At 45.4% G+C, this 19,328-nt stretch overlaps 1 protein-coding gene across 1 annotated transcript; it reads right to left on the bottom strand.

Moving 5' to 3' along the window:
• Nucleotides 1-1,318: 1,318 nt before the first annotated feature.
• WNT2 (Wnt family member 2) lies at nucleotides 1,319-17,334 on the bottom strand (the record flags this gene model as incomplete). The annotated part of the gene is given in 9 exon segments (XM_032687855.1): nucleotides 1,319-1,692; nucleotides 9,005-9,082; nucleotides 9,085-9,262; nucleotides 12,381-12,658; nucleotides 15,676-15,768; nucleotides 15,771-15,803; nucleotides 15,806-15,894; nucleotides 17,256-17,295; nucleotides 17,298-17,334. Coding segments are annotated over 9 exon segments (1,056 nt in total), but the record flags the coding sequence as incomplete, so codon positions are not given.
• Between the last annotated feature and the right edge of the window lie 1,994 nt (nucleotides 17,335-19,328).

Here is a 19,328-nt window from a genome sequence, read left to right as displayed (position 1 = left end):
TACTTTTTCCTGCACTGTTTGTACCCACTAGGGTTCTTCCAGTCTATTTCATTTTCACATGGAAATTTCACCTGTATCTACAATACATTCAATCTTCTTTCCCTATTTTATTTTTTCATGACCTTGCCTGCCTCTACTCTTCATGGGTGCTCTTCCAGAGCCTTATTAGACTTATTGTCACAGAACCCATCTTTCTCTTGGCTCGTTTGCTGGTCTCTGCCTGGAGGAGAGGCAGCTGGTCCCTCTCTGACCCAGTTCCTCTCCACCAAGGCTGCGAGATTTCTGGGCCTTGTGAGCCTGCACATCTACCCAGCAACTTGTTTTGTGCTGATCCCAGCCCAGCATATGGACCTGACACAACCTGGAACTGCCTCCATCAAAGGTGGATGCACTCTGAATCATAGGGATAAGTTTTTGTAGAAAGTATGCAGAAAAAATCTCATTTGAAAGTCCTCATCTGAATAGAAAGTATAATTTTGAACACACTTTAAAGATTTATTAAATTTAAAAGAAGACAAAAGTTGATAAATTCTTTAGAAACCAAATCATTACCGAGGCAAAGCATTTCCTTCTCCATCACTGTTTGCAGATGTTTTTCACTTATTCTGCATGCGAAAAAGAAGAAACCTTATCCTTAGGTAGTTGAGTGTCCTGTACCCAGCTCTCACTAGGCTGAGAAACCATTTCTTCTCTTCAATCCTGCAGATCAAAAAGCCCCAAAACCTCACTAGTTAATGACTTTTTAAAAGCTTTTAAGGCAAGTTTTCACAAACATATAACTAAGACATTTGCTTTGACTCTTTAATAGTTTATGAAAGTGTTGTGGTTGAATACATCTCCTGCGATTTCCTTTGTTTTATTCCGTGAGCCAATTTCTGCCCCATAGGAAGACACAGTGTGCTAATGGTCGCCAGAGTGACCTCAGGTGGCCACCCTATTGCAAACTCCAGTACACCAGGGATGAACAAACATCCCTCCAGTAAAGCTTTTCACCAACCTGGCCCCAAATTCTCTTTCATGGAGAAATCACCAACCAGTGCTCAAACTCCCGAGCCCTTCAGTATCCAGGGCACAACTGTGACCTGCCCAAGATCCTTCAGAAGATGTCTGAGCAAGTTCAGCCCATGCAGTTGCTGGTGGTAAGAGGTGCCCCATTTTTGTGTCTTGCTGTATTCCTGATGACAAGTAGTCTGGAGGAGCATTACATGGTGGTTGAAAGAGTCCTGGCACAAGTACGTCCTTCCAGAGCTGCATCAGTTTATGCACAGACAACTCTGCAGCAACACTGTCGTGCAGAAATGGAAACTAAATGCTGCAGTGTTTCTATTAATTATCCAGCAATTTCTGTGCGATGAATAACAAAGGCAAAACAGGTGTAAAAGCAGCAAAGACCTCAGATGCCTTCCCTACACAGACCAGGAAGGGCAAAAGGTTGTGGTCCTCAGCATCAACAGCCTGTGCATTAAGTCCGGGAGATCCAGCCAGCGCTCTTTGGCGCTTTGCAAGTGTGAATATCCACCACTTCTAGGCAGTCCTGGCAGCGCACAGCACAACACCAGTGGAACTTGCACTCGCATTTGGTCATTCTGCTGACGCGGGACGTGTCGTAGCCTCTCCCGCAGCACATCACCTCACAGCTGTCCATGCCACGGGAGGTTTGGTTACACACCCGCCCAGCTGTCCCAAGGGACCCTACAGAGGGAACACAGTAAATGTCAGGAGGCGGATTTTAAGGAAGGACAGAAAGCATATGAAAATAGGTATAAGAGACATAATTCACAATTTATTTGATCCTTCAGCATCACATTACCCAGGATTCAACATCAAGACAAAGAAATGCCTATAATAAGGTAAAATTGCTCTCAGTTGTCCCCTAGAATTCAGGTCTGGAGATGAGGAGTAAAGTGGACCAAATACTTCAAGGCTCTGCCTGATTCTCTTGATATCATCATGCTTTGCTTCATCTTTCCCTAGCACTTTCTTCCTCTCCAGAGAGCAGACACCCGCCCCGAGGCAGCTGTGCAGCCTCCTCCTGCTCCCTGTGCCCAGCCTCCCATGGCTGTGTGAAACAGGGTGCCCAAGAGGAGCATCCCTGTGGTGCTCGGGATCTCATTGGCTTTGGCGAGGAGCTCTGGGTGGGCAGGGGAGGGCTGGGAAAGAGAAGACCACAAAATTTGGTGACTGCAAGGGGCCAAAGTAACTGTGCTGCCAGTGATTAAAGTCTTGCAGAAGTGACTGCAGAAGCACCCCTCTGTCCACCCATGGTCCCCATGTCCACCAGTTCAGGGTGCAGCTGAAGAATGGCTGCTCTGTGTGCCTCTTATCTCTGTGGGGTAACACCAAGGGTTCTCCTCCTCTTTCATGATAGAGATTAGAAGAAACTAAATTATAGCCTGCTGTAGACAGAAGAAGGGGTAAGAAGCAAACCACACCTCATCATGTTCTTGAAACTATCAGGAGTGGTTGAAATGCCTCTGCCCATCTCCACATGCACAAAACGGCTCTGTAAGACATCTTAGCCTGAATAGCGACTGTACCACATAGGGGCTGCTGCTTATCTAAAACAAACTGATCTTAAGGTACATTTTAGGATCAATACCATAGCTGTTGACAGATTATTACTATCAATCTGAAAACTTCATGAAAATTCATTGCTTCACCTAATTTCTTATGTATTGTTATTATAAATCAAATTCAAGTATATTCATGAAATCAACATTCTTCTGAAATTTTCTGTAGCACTAATTACACCTCCATTCTCTTCTTCTTGGCCAAAATGATATTTCCTAAATAATGGCTGGGATAATTAAATTAATTGTAAACATTTTACAAAGTGTATTCACAGGTGGACACCAAACATGAGCAATTTACCTTCTTAAAGAAGAAAAATATATGCAGACATTAATTCAAATTTGCATAAATTAGGATAGCAAGCCAATCAATTAATAAAACTTAAGCTGTAATTAATCTGCAATTATTAAAAATCTAAGGTGCATAAATTCTAATTTTCTTTATTTCCCCCTTATGGTGTACTTATGGTTGTATATACTGACACTGCTGTCTCAGAGCAGTTCATAACATACAAGTCTTCACTGTCCCTCCATCCCCTGCTGCTCCCAGCACCAGGGAGACTTCATGTTATTTCAGGGCTGTCCCCAAGCCACTGATATAATGAGGGGTCTCAGGACTGGAGCACAGTCACCTCAGACTGCGGGACTGATACATGATTCAGCCTCTCAGGCATAGGGGTGGAAATTTTGCTCTTTTTGCATCTAAGTCAGGACAGGCTTCAGCTGCTGTCCCGGAGAAGTCTTTCAGTCCCTAGAACACATCTCAGCCTTCTCTTCCACAGTCTAGACGCCTGTATTTATTTAAATATTTAAATATTCATTAGGTTGAAATATACACCTGGAAAGCTTCAGTATCAAATGGCTGGTTCAGGTCTGCTGCAGGCAGAGCAGGAGGGTGTTGTGTGGCCACCTGCCCCCAGGATCAGCAGGTACCCACAGCTGCCCCAGTTGCCCACCCCAGGCCACTCACTGGCTGCTGCCAAAGGCTGAGGCACCGGCCCTGGCTCAGGGGTCCGGAGCCACAAAGGCGAGGCTGTGCTGCCCAAGTGGCCTCAGCTGAGGCACAGGGTAATTTCCAGCTCCACAGTTCTTACTTGCAGATGTATGGGAAAATCACACAGCAGTGAAGAAGAACCCAAGCAGAATGCACCCGCTGCTTTCAACAGGAGTTTTGCCACCAGCTTCAAAATCAAAATTATTTCAGCTGCTAACAGTCAGAAGCTGCTAATATCTGATGCTGCCCACAACAAAACATCAACATTTGCTACACCGCTAGGACAGTAGACTAAATGATCCACAGACTGTGACAAAATTGAAAACAGGCTAATATAAAGGCTTAGTTTCCAGGCAAAATTAACATTTTTTTTAAAGTTCAAACAGCATCTTTAGCATCTCTGTGGCTTCTCTAGTGAGAAAGAAATGAGCAGTAGTCAGCAGCAAGGAGCCAAGCAAGTATTTGCGTGTTTTCATTACCCTGGGTAATGAAGACAGCAAGACACTGCACAAAATAAGGCAGAGTTTTCTGATCTTTGCCTGCTACCTGTGATACACCTCCTCAGCTCTTAAGAGGCAGAAGTATGTTCTAACTTGTAAAAGTTTTCATGTAATCTCTTTGTTTTCATTTCAAGTATTGGAATTGCCATGTCTACACACACTATGTTGGCAAAACATCCACAGCTTTTAATACTGCTGACTTTATGGCCTGTACGTCAAACCCTTTCTTCTTGGTTTGCATAGCTGTTTTCTTAAGCAAACATATGCTAAGTTGAAAAATAATTTTCCCCATTCTTAAAGCTCTAAAATGTATTTATTCCTTTATAACATGATCTTTTCCCTTCTACCTCTATTGATTAAAAATCCGATGTCAAGCAATAACATTAATTATTTGACTTCCACCTAAAAAAAAAGCAAAAACAGTGAAATCCCTGGCAATAGTTTCCTCACTAGTGTTTTTGGGGAAAAAATTAAAGGAAATATTCAAAGAAAAGTATCTCTGAAGCTACTGGAACCTATGTACAACACCCAGTATAGAAGGGCTGGAAAGAACAGGCAGGACACATTGGAGGCAGCCTTGTCTGGAGAGGCTGGGATTTCCAAGGCCAGCAATGAAGAGACAGCAATGTGTCGGCAAAAACAGCTTATCCAGATTCAGTTTTGAGGAAATATGTGTCTCATTCTAGTTTCTATAGCCACTGAGGCTCTTGGGGTGATGGCACTGCTCCCTTGCCAGACAGTGCTTGGAGGGGAGCTGCCCTAATGGAAGTCATCACAAGCTCCACCGTAAGCCCGCACAGGGCTGGAACACCCAACATGTTTGCAATGCTCAGGCTGTGAGATCCAGGTCAACAAGTTGCACCGGGACTGCCTGTATGCAGCCAACCTCAGCAAGAAGTTTTTGACATAGATCAGGATTGGTTTCCCTCCATGGGTTACATACCTCAAGCACTAACACATCTTGCACAACACCAGGACTCACAGGCTACACTTTAAATTCCAGGCTACACTCTGGACTTGGCCTCATTCACCTCAAAAATGCAGCAAATGGCTTACATGGGACAGCAAGAGAATAAATTAACACAAAAACAATCCTGGGAAGGACCCAAAGCAGGTCACCCTGGCCATGTGATTTGTCACCCAACACACAACTCCAGAGGGCTGCCTGTAGCATTGCACATGCCTCTCCACAGTGCTTTCCACCAGGAGACCAGATGTGGAGGGTCCTCAAACACAGCTGCAGTACCCTGTCTGCCTGTTGGGGACAGAGGAGATGGACACCACAGTCCAAGTATGCGACCCCAGCCCCAAGCATAGGTAGAGGCAGTGACACTGGTGTTGACAGTACTCAAACTGGGACCATGTGAGTGTTGGGAGAAACCTAGGGATGACTTGAAGCACATGGCACATGGATTTGCAACAGGTCCTGAAGGACTGCTGCAGCAGTTTGAGATTATCTGCACATAAATATGCCCTGCCTCTGCTCCACCACCATCTCCACATGGCTGAAGCCTCGCTGCTACAAGAACAGATGTGAACAATCAACATAAGCTCACCAACCCCATCCTGCCTTTGCCCACCACCTCCACCTTGATGCCCACACCTGGGGACACAACCTCCCTGCTCATACACATTATGTCAACACGCTTAGTTGAGTTCGGCTTGCTCTACACGCTTTGGTGGGGGTCTCCCTGTAGAAGGAATTTTCACTCAAATACTGCATAGAGTTTTTGATTGCTCTGTAAAAATGGTTAATAAATCAATTCTAAAACATTTTCTGTGGCAGGCAGATGTTACACTGCTTTAATAGTGTCCATGATCAACAGGCTCTAACAAAGGCTTGGCCAGCAGGCTACAGCTGCTCATATGCTTATTTCTAAAGCAGTCTCTGCTTGTCCACCATTATGTTCCAATAAACTGGCAACAGCTTTCAATCAACCTAGCCTGCACGGATGGGCAAATAGAAACCTTTTAAAACTTAAAATACTTCAAACAGAGGCTTATAAAAGCAGACAAGCAAGAGGGAGTTTTAGAGCATTTCATGGGGAAAGTAATGCATTCAGGGTAAGGTAGTATGTGTGACAGTGGGACTGCCACTTGTGCAGCTGTCACTTTAGTTCTTGTCACAGCTCTATCATTCTTAACAGGTCTTTCCCTGGGCAGTCCTGGGTATGCCGGTACTGGGTTTGGAGGCTGGAAATTTATGAGAATATAAGGAAGAGTGGCAAAATTTCTATGTTCATGGCAAGATTTTTCAAAGCTCTCTGGGATGTCCTACCTCTGTTTCTATCAACTTTTGAGTACAAAATTGTGAGCAAAAATTATTTCAGCAGAGTTATGTGAGCATAGTTAAATGAATTCTGAACACTTCTGAAAATCTTCCTTTGGTGCTTCCTGAAATCTTAATGTGAGGAAAAACGTGGTCACATTATTATATTCTCTTTCTATTGAACTGCTATTAGTGATTTCCACATACTATGTCTCTCCTGAAGTCAATTACTCCCCTTTTCCTTCTAGAGAAAAAAACCCCAATCAAACCATTTTTCATACTGTAGGGGTGTTCCATGTATGTATGTCCAGCTACCCAGCTCAGAGTGCCAGACCCAGGGGGGTGTATTCAGCCTCAGCACTCTCTGGTGACTGCCCACCAACAGAGAGAAGAACCAGGGCTGAAAGCTCCAGTGGCAGAAGAGAAGGTATCTGCTTTTTTCTGGGTAGGCTGCTGATGGCAGAATCCCTGAGCACCTTTAAGTCACTGGTTCTTAAAGTTTCCTCTGGGAATCCTTCATTCAGTCCCAATACTAACCAACATCCAGCTATACTTTTTTTCCTGAAGCACTAAATCATTCTCCAGGGAATACAAGTGAAAGGCAGAACTATATTCAAGGACATACTAAAATGCAGTGGTACTATATTAGCTGATGCTGAGATGCTCCCCATCTATTTCCAAACTCAGACTTCCATAATCTCATTTCATTTGCAGCCATTTAACAGGGCTGACATTCTGGAGTGCTCAACAGGGCAAATATAAAAAATGAAAAAACGTTATTCACCTGCCAAAATCATCTCTCTCAAAGCCAAATCAGGTTTTGTTTGTGTGATTCTTCCTTTGCTCCACACAAGCAGCAGGGCACTCCACATCCCATCAAAAGTTTCCTGCAGTTTGCTAAAAATATGCTCTTCCAAACAGCCACATTCCCTGAGTTCTGGGCAGCAAAGAAATGCTGCCTCAACTGCAGCCTTATCTTGAGCTAGGCCAAAGCACATGTCAGACTTTGCCATCTCTGGGCAGGCTTGTCAGCGTCTGGCAAATGCACATAATACATTGCAGTGAAAAATGCTTGCTCTCCTCCACGATAACAAGACTGACAGATGAGATTAGGCTTAATACAAGGAGATCATTAAATTGTTTTTGACATAGAATTGGGTTGTGTACAGGTTCTTCTTCCAGGAGAAAAGAAATCATGGGTTTTATAATGGACGAGGCAACCTCAAGAAATAAATGTTTTGAAAAAATCCTAGTCTGCAAAGTTAGTCTCTGCACAATGCCACAATATGCCTATTTATTCACTTGGGTTGAAGTATTAGACTTCACAATGTCAGCCACTATTCAAGGAAGAATATGTTCTTATGCAGGTAATAAACATCACCTGCCAAAACCATAAATAACATCAAAAATTACATTGACTACTCAACTAACCAGAAACACTGTACAATGTAAGCATACTGGATGAAATTCTGGGTTCATTGAAGTCAATAGTACATGACCAGGAATTCACATATTGTTCTTATTTAGGTGCAGTTGTTCTGCAATGTTTATTCCAAGCAAACTTGGATTGTAAATATGTAGCAGTGCCAAGAAGAGTTGAGCTGCATTGCTATCCAGATACTTACAGATATGTCATATGGGGTGCAATCTGGCCTGTTATACAACCTATTAATTAGTTCCACAACATCTCTCATACATTACTCAGTCTGGTTCTCTTTTCCCAGTTTCTGGTTTTCTAGTTGCTAGTTTTTAATTGCCACATCAGGAAATACTATACATGGGTCAAGAACTGTTAGCAGGATTCCTGGTGCTTGGCAATTCCTTGAATCCTGGAACACTGCTAAGCGTGTCTCTGTAGACTCTCTGAAAGCAGGAAAATTCAGCGTTAATAGCAACCCTGAAACTTTATTTCTTCCCACTGGGGCTGGCACAACTCTTCAGAGAATGCAATGGTTGTCATGAACGGAGCCAACACTGTCTTGTACAGAGGAATAAACCACTGTGTTGCTCAACATTGTGTCCAATTGACCTCTGTTCTTTCACCCACCTGCACATCCTCCAGCTGCCTCGCTCTGTGTTACCCACAGCTGCCCTGGCTGGTGCAAGCATAGTTGGGTTAGCACCAAGGGGCTGTACCTGCCACATGGGGAGAGGTGTGTCTATGGCCAGGGGAGCCACGGTCACAGTGAGCGGCAGGGAATGTGCAGATAAAGGAGGGCACTGCAGCAGTAGCATAACGATGTGGAAGAGAAGCAACGCGACAGGAGGTGGTATCACAGGGACATCACGGGACTTGGGGCAGCTCTGGAGTGAGCTGTGTGACACAAGGTGTATGCGGTTCTGCACAGTATGGACATGCCTCCAGAGGCATGAAACTCATGCCTCAAACTGAAAGCCGCTTTTGCCTTACAGCATCTCCAGGGCTCCATAGCATCTGGCAGAAACTGCTGAATCACATTAGAACAACTGACTGTTGCACATCTAGAGACATCCAGAAACTATTTTTCTTGTATAGAGCTGTCCTTTCCGAAACATCTTCCTGGCTTTTTCCAGCTGGTTACATGCATGGATTTATACACACACACACACTCTCAATAATAATGATAATTTTTGATCTTTGAATTACAAATGTCTGAAATAAAACCATTCATGTGTAATGATAGAGGCTTACCTACATCCCTGTCCCTGATACAGTAGTCTGGAGAGCTTTCAAAGTATACCAGGTCATTCTTAGTTGGCTTCTTAAATTCTTATTAGCCACAGTGAAACCCGTGCCATCTTGATTCATGACCACCTGAATTGCTCCATTGTATTTCTTCCACAGATAATCTCCTGTTTTCCTAAAGTCTGCCATGGCCAGCCAACAGGTCCTTAGAGTGCATGATCACCCGTGACATTTGCACTCCTGTTTCAAAAACCGCTTCACGGCCTGTTTAGAAATGCAGTAAAATATACACAGGTAAAACAAACTACAATTGATTGCTTCTCAGCCCTTTTCCATCCATCCTGTAATGCCAGCCCTGCGATGAGTCTCCATGTTATGGTCTGTAGTGACACCCACTGGTAGCATCAAGCACCAACTCACATGGTTGATCTGCTCTGGTTGCTTGACTCAACCTTACACACAATCCTCCAGCTGGTGGGCTTACCTTCCCACTCATCCGAGGATCGAGATGGTCCATAGCACTAGGACACACTGGGCAGGAGGAAACGATCTGGGAAATGGAAAGAATCATTCACCCCTTGGGAGGTGAACGCACTCCCTTTCCCCATCGTTCCAGCTGCAGCGTCGCTATGCTGACCCTCTCTGGTTCATCTTCATGAAGTTGCCTTTTGCCTTGAACAGTGTTTCGAACATTGTCCAGGAATCCATAGGCATCTCATATTTAAACAATTTTACTGAGGCTGTACAAAACATCAAACCTGGGCTAGGCATCAGATCTATGCAAAATTTTAAAATGCAGTATCCTTAAAAGGCTTATAAACCTTTTAACAAACATTTTAGGATAAGGCCTTCATTAGCTTGCACTGGAGAAATCACCTTCATCATCAATTTAATGTCTTGATAGTACTAAAGCCACGTCAGCTTCATCGCAGATGTTTAGGCTACCTGTATGATGTTGGAGAACAATAGATGGGTTCATAGGCAATAAATAATTTATTTCTAATTCTGAAAACATGGATATTTGATGTATAAATATTATGCCTTAAGGGTTCATGAAATATGAACATTTTAGCGTTTGTACAAGAGGGACGGCACCATGGGAGGAAGGTAAGAGAGAGGAAAGTTCTATAATTAGAAATGAGATTGATGGACAGTGGAGCAGCATTTTTCAGTCAAGCACTTAGTAATAAAGAGAGAATGTATTATAAAACCAAAGTATTTTCAATTTTCTTTCCAACTTTTAAATGATATGACTACTTCAAAGAAGTCACTGGCATTCCCACGGCCCCACTTCATTGCCAATGGTACTATCACAAATCTGTTCTGCTGCGCCTTTTGCAATCGGATATGTCTGTCACGTGTTGGCCTCCTAAGCCACCAGCGTGCCTGTAGCAAATGTGGATAGTGCCTTCCCAAATCTTCATTCGCGAAGCCTAGCCATGATGATCACAAATCTGGGATTTAAGCAGATGCTTGGTTTTAATTATCTGAGCACAAATCAGTTTAACTACTTGTATGTTTAAAACAACTTGCTGGAAGGGTTGGACTTGATCTCAGAGGTCCCTTCCAACCCAGCTGATTCTACGATTCTATGATTCTAAAAGTGGAAGAAGCATACAGGAATGCAGGTCTCTTTTTTTGTCCATGGTGTTCCTATACTGATACACATCATGTTATGTTCTATGCTTCATATGGAAATATTATAAATATTTATTCTACTTATTATTTAATTAATACAATTGGAATAGTCTAGTTTTAAATGAAACTTATTGACAACCCTTTAGGGTGCAAGAAAAAGCTGAGGGCACAGATGGTTTTACCCAGGTCCAAATGCCAGTCTTATGAGCAGCTGAGGTGGTGAGATCCCTGCAAAGCTAAACCTACACTATTGCACTTTGGATGCAAAGTGCAAAACAGCATCCCTGTCCATAAGGCAGGTCCTAGGGAATATGAGAACATGTTTATTATTTTTAATTGAATATATTTTTAAAAATCTCTTGATCTTTTTCTAAAAATCTACCTGCTTACCAGGACTTTAGTATTTGGCAGCGGTATTTTTTAAAACTTACTAAGATGCTCAACTATTATAGAAAGTAGTTCTCATCATGGAAATTATTCACCCCTAAAAATTCTTTGCTTCTGTTGTAGACTGCAGTCTCTTTTGGACAGTAACATAAACATGGCCACAGTACTGCATGTGCATATCATTGACCTGAATAACCTCATCTGTCTATATTACATATAATTACACCTGCTGGCAATAAACAGGTGGAGGAAAGATGATGAAGGACAAATATTTATCAGGAAAATCATCTACTTGCAGTACCATTCATTAGAATTGGATCATTTCTTTTAATAATGGTTAGCTAATATAAAATAATTTTACAGATTATATAAAGGGAACTTTTTAACACAAAAAGATCAGAATATGATCAATTTACTTTCTACTGAATATACCTTAAGGAAAACCAAAGGTAAGAAACAAGAAGTCTCTACAAATCATTTCAGAAGTGCTTGGTCTAGCACATTAAAACATTTTTTGGTATTATTTCAGATTTTATAGAAGTAGTACATTTTGAACATGTTTCAAATAATGAAACAACGTATTCCAGTATTCAGTATTCCAGTATCTATTCTACTATTTATAGCTACCATCACAAAATGTTAGTGCACAAATTCCTCAGCCCTTGCACCAGTAGTGGGTAATACACCTGGCAACTACTCCTTCTATTCACCTACAATGTAAAAGTAAAGACTTTTTGTTGAAATTCAGGAGTGGTATTCTCATACAGTGTTTAGAAAAGGGGTTTGTTTACTGCAGGTCATGGCCCAAGGCCAAAACCTTTTGGAGGGACATGTAGTTTGGATTTGTATTCTTAAAAAGTAAAGCAATTACCGTTTCTCTCTGCTCACTTTATGATTAGGTTTACCATACACATAAAGGGACAGACATGATGGTTTTTTTCTTTAGTGTTATTTTGAATTTGCTCTTTAAAGTCAAGCCTGTTCTTCAGTGTGGTCTTCAGGAATTGCTATTCTGTATTAACCAAAAGTAAAACTCTGCCTTTTATAAGAATTAAGCTCAAAATGAAACCTGCATTCAAACTTATCCTGCAATGACTTGGACTCCTGCTTAACTTCCCACACAAGGAGCCACTGAACTGACTCTGACTATTAATCAGTTGAATTCAGTCTGTTTGAAGATCTCTGTCACACACTGAACCTCCAAGGGAGATAGAAATAGCAGCTCAGGCTCCTGCTCATCCCATATTTCTTCCTAACTACTCAGACCAGACAGCAAGAGCTAACCATTACCCGCCCCAGACATGGGAGAGTTCTCCAAGAACATCTCTAGGCATCTATCTGTTGGATGGACACCCACCTTCCTTCCAGCTCTGTTGTTGTGAAGGTTCATCAGCGCCCTTGCATCTTTTCCTTTCCGTTCTTTGGCATCCACAAAGGCTCTGGCAAATTTAATGCCATACTCAATATTATCGCTGCAGCCACCCCAGTCAAAATGGCCCTTGCTGTCCTTGGCAGAGCCTTTCTTCTTGGGATCGCAGGAGCAAGATTTCAGCTCCCCTTGGCTACATGCCCTGGTGATGGCAAAAACAACTCCAGCAGAGGAGATGGCATGCACAAATGCAGATTCACGACTACCTGAAACAAAAGAAGTCACTTTAAAAATCATTGGTGTAGCTAGTCTGAGCGGCTGTCCAGAGAGTTAGCCTGGACTTTTTTGCAAAGCAAAAGATAAAATTAGGCTGAAAACGCACAAATACACATTCCCTGGAGCCAGAATTAGTCATGGCTTAAACTAGGACCCCTCCCTGGTAAAAGCTCATCAATATAGTGTTAGAGTTGGAAAATATTAAATATTTGCTTCTAATATTGATTAATATACTTTCATGGATCAGTTGTTCTGTACAGATACGTGAATAGGACAGCTGGTATTCCTATCATGTTTCGCCAATTTAGAAAAATATATGAAGGGCTATTTGAGAGATAAGTTCAAGAAATTATTAAGTAGGGACGCTAAAACAACATGTACATTGCAAAATACTGCAAGTAACTCTTGAAACTAGATTTCCTCTCCCAAAGCATTCGGAATAGACTTTCTTGCTTAAAAGGTGGTAGGGAGAAAACTTGGGTGTTATTTCCTGAAAAAAAGCTAAAATTAGGTTTTCTGCCTAGAACCAAGCCCATAGCCATAATTGACGCAAACAAATTCCATTAAATCAATGGCACATGCTTGTGTCATTGAGGCAGGATTTGGCCTGGCAGCTGTGACTTCTTCATGCCAGCTGCTCTGGCAGCTTTCCCTTCTCCTAACCAAGATACTTTATTATACCAAAGAAATTTCTAGATTATGTCTCCTCATAGGCTATTAGGCACATATTTCAATGTAATAATTGCTTTTAAGATATAGTACTTTACAATACAGAATTCTATTATACTGGCACAAATCTATTTATGGTAATGGAATATTTTCCTACTTTCTGAGTTTTCTAGCATAGAAAGAGAAGTAGACTTTTGTGCAGTATCTAAGACCACTAGCAGTGAGAAAGACCCGTTTGAAGGACTTGTAAGCCTTAAACAATGTTAGCACAGTAAAGTAGGACCCCAAAGACAAATGTTATCTGGTTTTTTTATTGTAGAGGAAGCATTACACCATATAACTTATTATTTAGTATTTCGATTCCAGTAGCATCTATATGTTTTAAACAGGAATGGGCCCTTAACTTCCCTGTGCTGTGCAAACCTTCAGCAAATGGCAACTAAAAGCTTTCAAAAGGACTGGACAAGCCATGCCTTCCCTACACTACCTTCAAAATCAGGCAGAAGATACAAATCGTGCTCCTTTGAAGATTTATTTCTGAGAGAGGTTGTTCAGAGACATCAAAACTTTGTAAAGTGCTAGTTAAAAAATAAATTTAATTAATTCAAGTGTTAATTAAACACTTGATGTCATTGGAAGAAATGTTTCATTTGAGTTTACTGAAATAATCCAAACCATTTAGTTATATTAGAGCACTATCAAGCTACATTTCCATGGCAATCACAGCCTGATCAGGCTCAGTGTAGAGCTCAGAAGCCTGATGTGCTGTCATTCTCTCACATAAGCCAACAGTGAAAATTTCCCTTTAGGAAAAACTGCATTTTACTTCTTTTATTAAGTAGCCTCATCAGAATTAGGCCATGTTCTGCCAAACATATTTTCCTGAATAACAGACAAACCTCACAGAAAACTTCAGCCTATGGGTGAGGTTACTGGTTACTCACAAGTAATTGCTAAGGGAACACGAAGCTGGTTACAGAAACCAACTGCTCACCAGCAGCAGAATCTGGCACCAAATGATGCTCTGTGGATGAAATCCCACTGCTTGGACCAGCATGCCCAGTGTCTCCCATCCTCCTCTCTGTCCCCACCAGTGGGGCAATGGTCCCCAGGGGACTTTCCTCTTCCCCTTCTTGCAGGCACCATGCTGCTCACAGCCTGGAGAGGCTGTCTTGAATGGTACTGGGACATCCCAGGGACTCAAGTGCCAGTTCGGGGTCAGCCCCACTGGCTGTGCACCACAGCTGGGTGCCCAGGTATGGCATTTGGTGAAAAAGCCACAGTTCTGAGAATCTCAGCATATTTATCACCTCAGGTAAGGACATTCTGTCACAGTAACAGATCTCAGTCATTTCTTTGAGTCAAAAGGACCACATAAGAGGTTTGAAGACTCACTAGACTTCAAACTAGTGCTGATGCCTCAGCCAACATTTAGATGACACCACCCTGCTTAACCATCCTCCCTCAGGGTGGGAAGCACACTGTAGTCCTAAGGGGCTTGAGGTCTGCACGAGCCTGCTCACCCCCATCAGATGTGTGTCCCCTGCTTCTCTCTCCCCCGAGGTTGACCTGGGGGACTGGCTGTCGCAGCCCCTGCAGAGGTCAGGGAGCCTGGAGGGCTGTGCTGCCCCGGCATGGCCGCAGATCCCAGCCTCGCAAGCAGCACAGCCCTGGGGGATTGTACCCTGCTGCTGTGCTTTCCAGGCAAAATGCTCCAGCGGGAACCGGCGTGCAGGAGTTGTCGTCTACCATCCCAACGCACCGGGCTCCTGTTCACACATGAGCTGCCCCTTTCAGCCCGCCCCACCCGAATACCCATATCCCGAGACTGGGCTGTGATGGAAATTCTCTGTCCTCTTCACTATTCTGCCGCCTCGGTTTCCCCGTAGCCCTTAATTTGTGGGCCATTATGTACCAAAAAAAAGTTGGGAACTGCATAGCCATCCTTAAGGTGCCAAGCCCCCCACCCCCCTTGTCTTTCTTATTTGATACACGTTTTAAGCAATGCAGCACTTCCGCATCATCATATATGCCGTTCTTCGACTGTCAGACCCTAGAATAAATTCGCATTCCCTTCCCTTCCTCCTGAAGTGTAAAACGCAGCTTCATTCTTGCTAAGAACAAGGATAACAGGGGGATGGCCACCGCTTCCCGTTGTTCCCCCCAATGCCAGGGCGGTGCCAGCCCACAAGACCCCTGGTACCCCTGCGTGGAAACCCTTGTACCTTCACGCCGACCCTCTAAACCCCCCGTTTACCTCTCAGTCCGTAGGCGCGGGGGCTCCGCGCCCCGCCTGGGCCCGCGGGAAGCCCTCCCGGCCTCCGGCCCCGGGACTCACCTGCGCAGCAGGACGCGGCGAGGAGCGCTGCCCCCGCTCCAGGGCGTTTGCAGTCCCAGCGGTGCCGGTCGAACTGTGCTGCACTCGCCGTCCGGCGGCCACGCCGCGGCCGATGGATAGCATGGCCTCGGGTGCCGCCGGCACAGCTGCCGCTGCCGGCTCACCAGCCCCGGGACGTTGTCGCACATCACTCGCGAGGAGCCCACGGCGCCCATGTACCTGCGGGAGGGAAGGGGCAGGGCAGCGGCGGGGGGCCCGCGGCGACCCCGGCACCGACTCCAGGGGAAGGAGGGTCCTCAGCGCCCTGGAGCCTTCCTCAGGTGGTCCAGAGCTACAGCTACCATCTGCCTTTTGGTGGAAATCCTTTACCATTAGTCACCGATGCTGTGCTTTTTAATAACGTGAAGCATTCAGGAGAACCCCAAGCCCCGCTATTGCAGCTCCGTGCAGTACTCAAAAAAAAAAAAAAAAACCTTGACAAAAATTAAATTACATCATCTGTATCCAGATGGTCTCTATTAGTCCTGAAACGTTTCGAAAGGTACCTTTCATAACCCCCAAACTTCTGTAGGTGTCTTTTGAAGGGATCAAACAGAAGAAAATGTCCTTTTCTTGTATTTCATTATTTTATACGACCATAAAATCGTTAAAGCCGTGACTTTCCAAAAATATATATATTTAAGTGGCAGTTAGAAGAGACACCATGACAAAAAGCCATCGCAATAAATAATATTATACGGCTAAGGACACAGATAGTCATTTATTGAAACATACTCAGTCTGATAAATCAGGCTTTGATCCCGTGTCAGCTGGTGTCAAGGTTAAATGTGTTCCCTAGGTTTACAAGAAGGGTTTAACCTCCTCTCCTATACCAAGACTTTTCAGGCTGGCCTTGGTTGGGGTCCCCACTTTGAGAGCAGTGTGTTTTTCATTCAAAACCCGTTTGGCAACAAGCTACCGACATCAACAATCACTTCAAGTTTGGGCCCGGGGCTGCCCGCAGGGCTCTCAGCCCTGTGCCCTTGCAGTTTAGTGAGGGGAAACTGTGCAGGAGGGAGGGGCTGGGGAGGGCGAGGAAGAAAGAAAAAATAAATTAATAATAAAAAAATAGCGCTGCTGTAGCCAATTCCCAGCGCCGCCGGGCGCGGAGGGCCGGCTGCCAGGAGCAGTGCTTCACCCGCGCCCCTCGGCGTGTTCCCCGCCCGCCTCCTGCCTTCCTCCCGCTCCCTCGGCGGCCCCGCAGCCCGGGCGGTGCCCGCTGCCCCCGCCGGGTCCCCCCACACCCGCAGCCTTGTCGAAAGCCCCGCGCAGCCCCCGCTGCTGCGCTGTGCTTATGCGGAGGAGGGAGGCCGGGGTGCGGGGACGGGGTGTGGAAGCAGATTGCCGGGACCGTCTAATCCCGCTCTCTTTAAGGCTGACTTTCTGGACCGAAGCAGTTGGCAGCAGCGAGCTCCGCTTGTGAGAACCTGAGAGGGAGAGGCTTCCCTCCCGCTCCCCCCCCACTGCCCCCCCAATTCACAATTAATCCGACCCCACCTTCCCCAAGAGCAAATAAAAATTCCTGGAATTGCACAGCTTACCACCATGAAGAAGTGACTGGTGGGGTCGCCCAGATCAGACCAAAGGAAGAGACCACCAGATCCCAGGAGAAAGTTCATGTTAGAAACGCTTCGGTCCACATCAGGTCAGTCGCGGGGGGCAGAAGAAATCCCATGGAGCAAACAATTATGAGCAGGGGCAAATGCACCTCGAGGCTAGTTCTTTCCCGTGGGTCAAGCGCCTTCGCATCCCCACGCGCGGCCCCTGACCTTACTGATCCCCGCCCGGGGTACGGGGGATGCCAGTCCGTGCATCGCTCTGGATTCCTCTCGGTTCGCCCTGCACCAAATCCTTCAGGACATGAAGTTCAGCCCGCTCTCATCTTCATCTTTGCCCTGATCCAGCTCTTCCCTGCAGTCACAGAAAAACTGAGGGGCTGGTGTGGGCTGCTCTCGGACTGGGTGGGTTCTGCTTTGGTTGGTGTTTTTTTTCCTCTGAAAGTCTGATGGATGAAATGATGTCAAGAGACACTGGGGGAAGAGGAGGAGGTAACACCTCTGATTAGGCAAGGAATCCCGAGGAGCCAGTTGCTTTCCAATAACATTAGAGCAGACAGTGAGTTCAAACCCGTCAGCAGATGCTACACGACCTGCTGCCGAGCCGGCGGCGGCCCCGGCCGGCTGATACAGACCGGCAGCGCTTGGCACCTCTCGGGTTTCGGCGCGACTGGCACTTCAGGCTCGGTACGAGCGCTTGCGAACATCGAGCAAGGAACGGAACCGCGACGCGGTGCGAGGGGAGAAGCGGAAAAACCAGAGCAGCCCCGGTGCGGGGTGTGACACCGCCCGGCCGCCTCCCCTCACCGCGGGCCCCGCACAGCCGGGCCGGCTCCTCCACGGGCACCGGCTCCGCCCCGGGCCTCCCTGCCTACTCTCGCACCGCGGGGGACCCCCAGCCCGGGGCTCCGACGGGGGACGGGCTGCGCGCCCCATCGCGGCGCTTGAAGCCCGCGGACGAGGGCACCTGCGTCGCCGCAGCGCTTCCCCGCTCCGAGCGGCCACCCACCGCCCCTGCCCGGAGCGGGACGAGGCAGCCGGGGCTGGAAGCAAACTCAACAACAAGGGATTTAAGAACTTTTTCACCTCGTGTCACCTCTGTAAGGCAAATACAGGGTAATAATATTCCAACAACGAACTATCATTACCAAGCTGGAGATGCTCCAGTTCTGAGACAGCCCTCGTTGGCTGAAACAAAGACAAACGCCGAAGGTTGATAAGAGAGTTGGGGACTACACAGCTCTAGTTCCTAAAAGATGATTCAGTTGTCAACTCCAACTGAAAATCCCAGAAAAGCAAGCTAGGAAGCATCCTTTGCGAGCTGTTCTTCAGGTAGCATATTACAGCCGTGGCTGCGTGCAGAGGAGACATCAGTCTCCTCTGTTCCTTGGTACAACTTCTCGAGATCAGACACAGGACTAGACGCAAGCACATTCCCTTTCAGAAAGAAAAAGGTAGAATTATATCAACTTTTGAGGTGGTAACATTCACCCATTTATCAATTTAAAGAACACCCCAAAACCCAAACAACCCCCAGAAATCAATACCCAACACCCACCTACACACTCCAATATCAAAAGCTGCAAAGACTTCGAAGTAAGAGCAATTGTAGCTTGAGCACATTAATGCTTCTCCAGCAGTAGTACTTGCCCAGAGGCAACCACAGCTCCTACTAACTCCTAAAAGCAACAGATAAGCACTCAGTATCTATTTGATAAAGTATTACCAGTGTATAAACACATTCCAATTTTAGCTGCTAGCCAACTTATTTCTTAAGTTTACGATATACCTTGAATCAATTACCAGAGCACAGAAATGCCAGTGAGAGGACAGCAAATTCCAGCAGTGTTTTAGATCCCTGCAAGCAGAGGCTACAGTCCTCGCTGCTACCAGCCTTCTCAGGCTTGCAGTAAAAAGGTGACCTATTAGAATTTCTAGATACCCTTCTGTACCAACTGGAGCTCCTTTACCTGTAACAACAACTGCACCAGCAACTCATCAATGATGTCCTTTTCTTCTCCATAACCCATCTACCACATCTGCATTCCAGCTTTACTG

This window comes from Chiroxiphia lanceolata, chromosome 5, assembly GCF_009829145.1.
Source record: "Chiroxiphia lanceolata isolate bChiLan1 chromosome 5, bChiLan1.pri, whole genome shotgun sequence".
Lineage (NCBI taxonomy): Eukaryota > Metazoa > Chordata > Aves > Passeriformes > Pipridae > Chiroxiphia > Chiroxiphia lanceolata.
The sequence above is the reverse complement of the archived record's forward strand: the minus strand, read 5'-3'. Positions and strand labels throughout refer to the sequence as shown.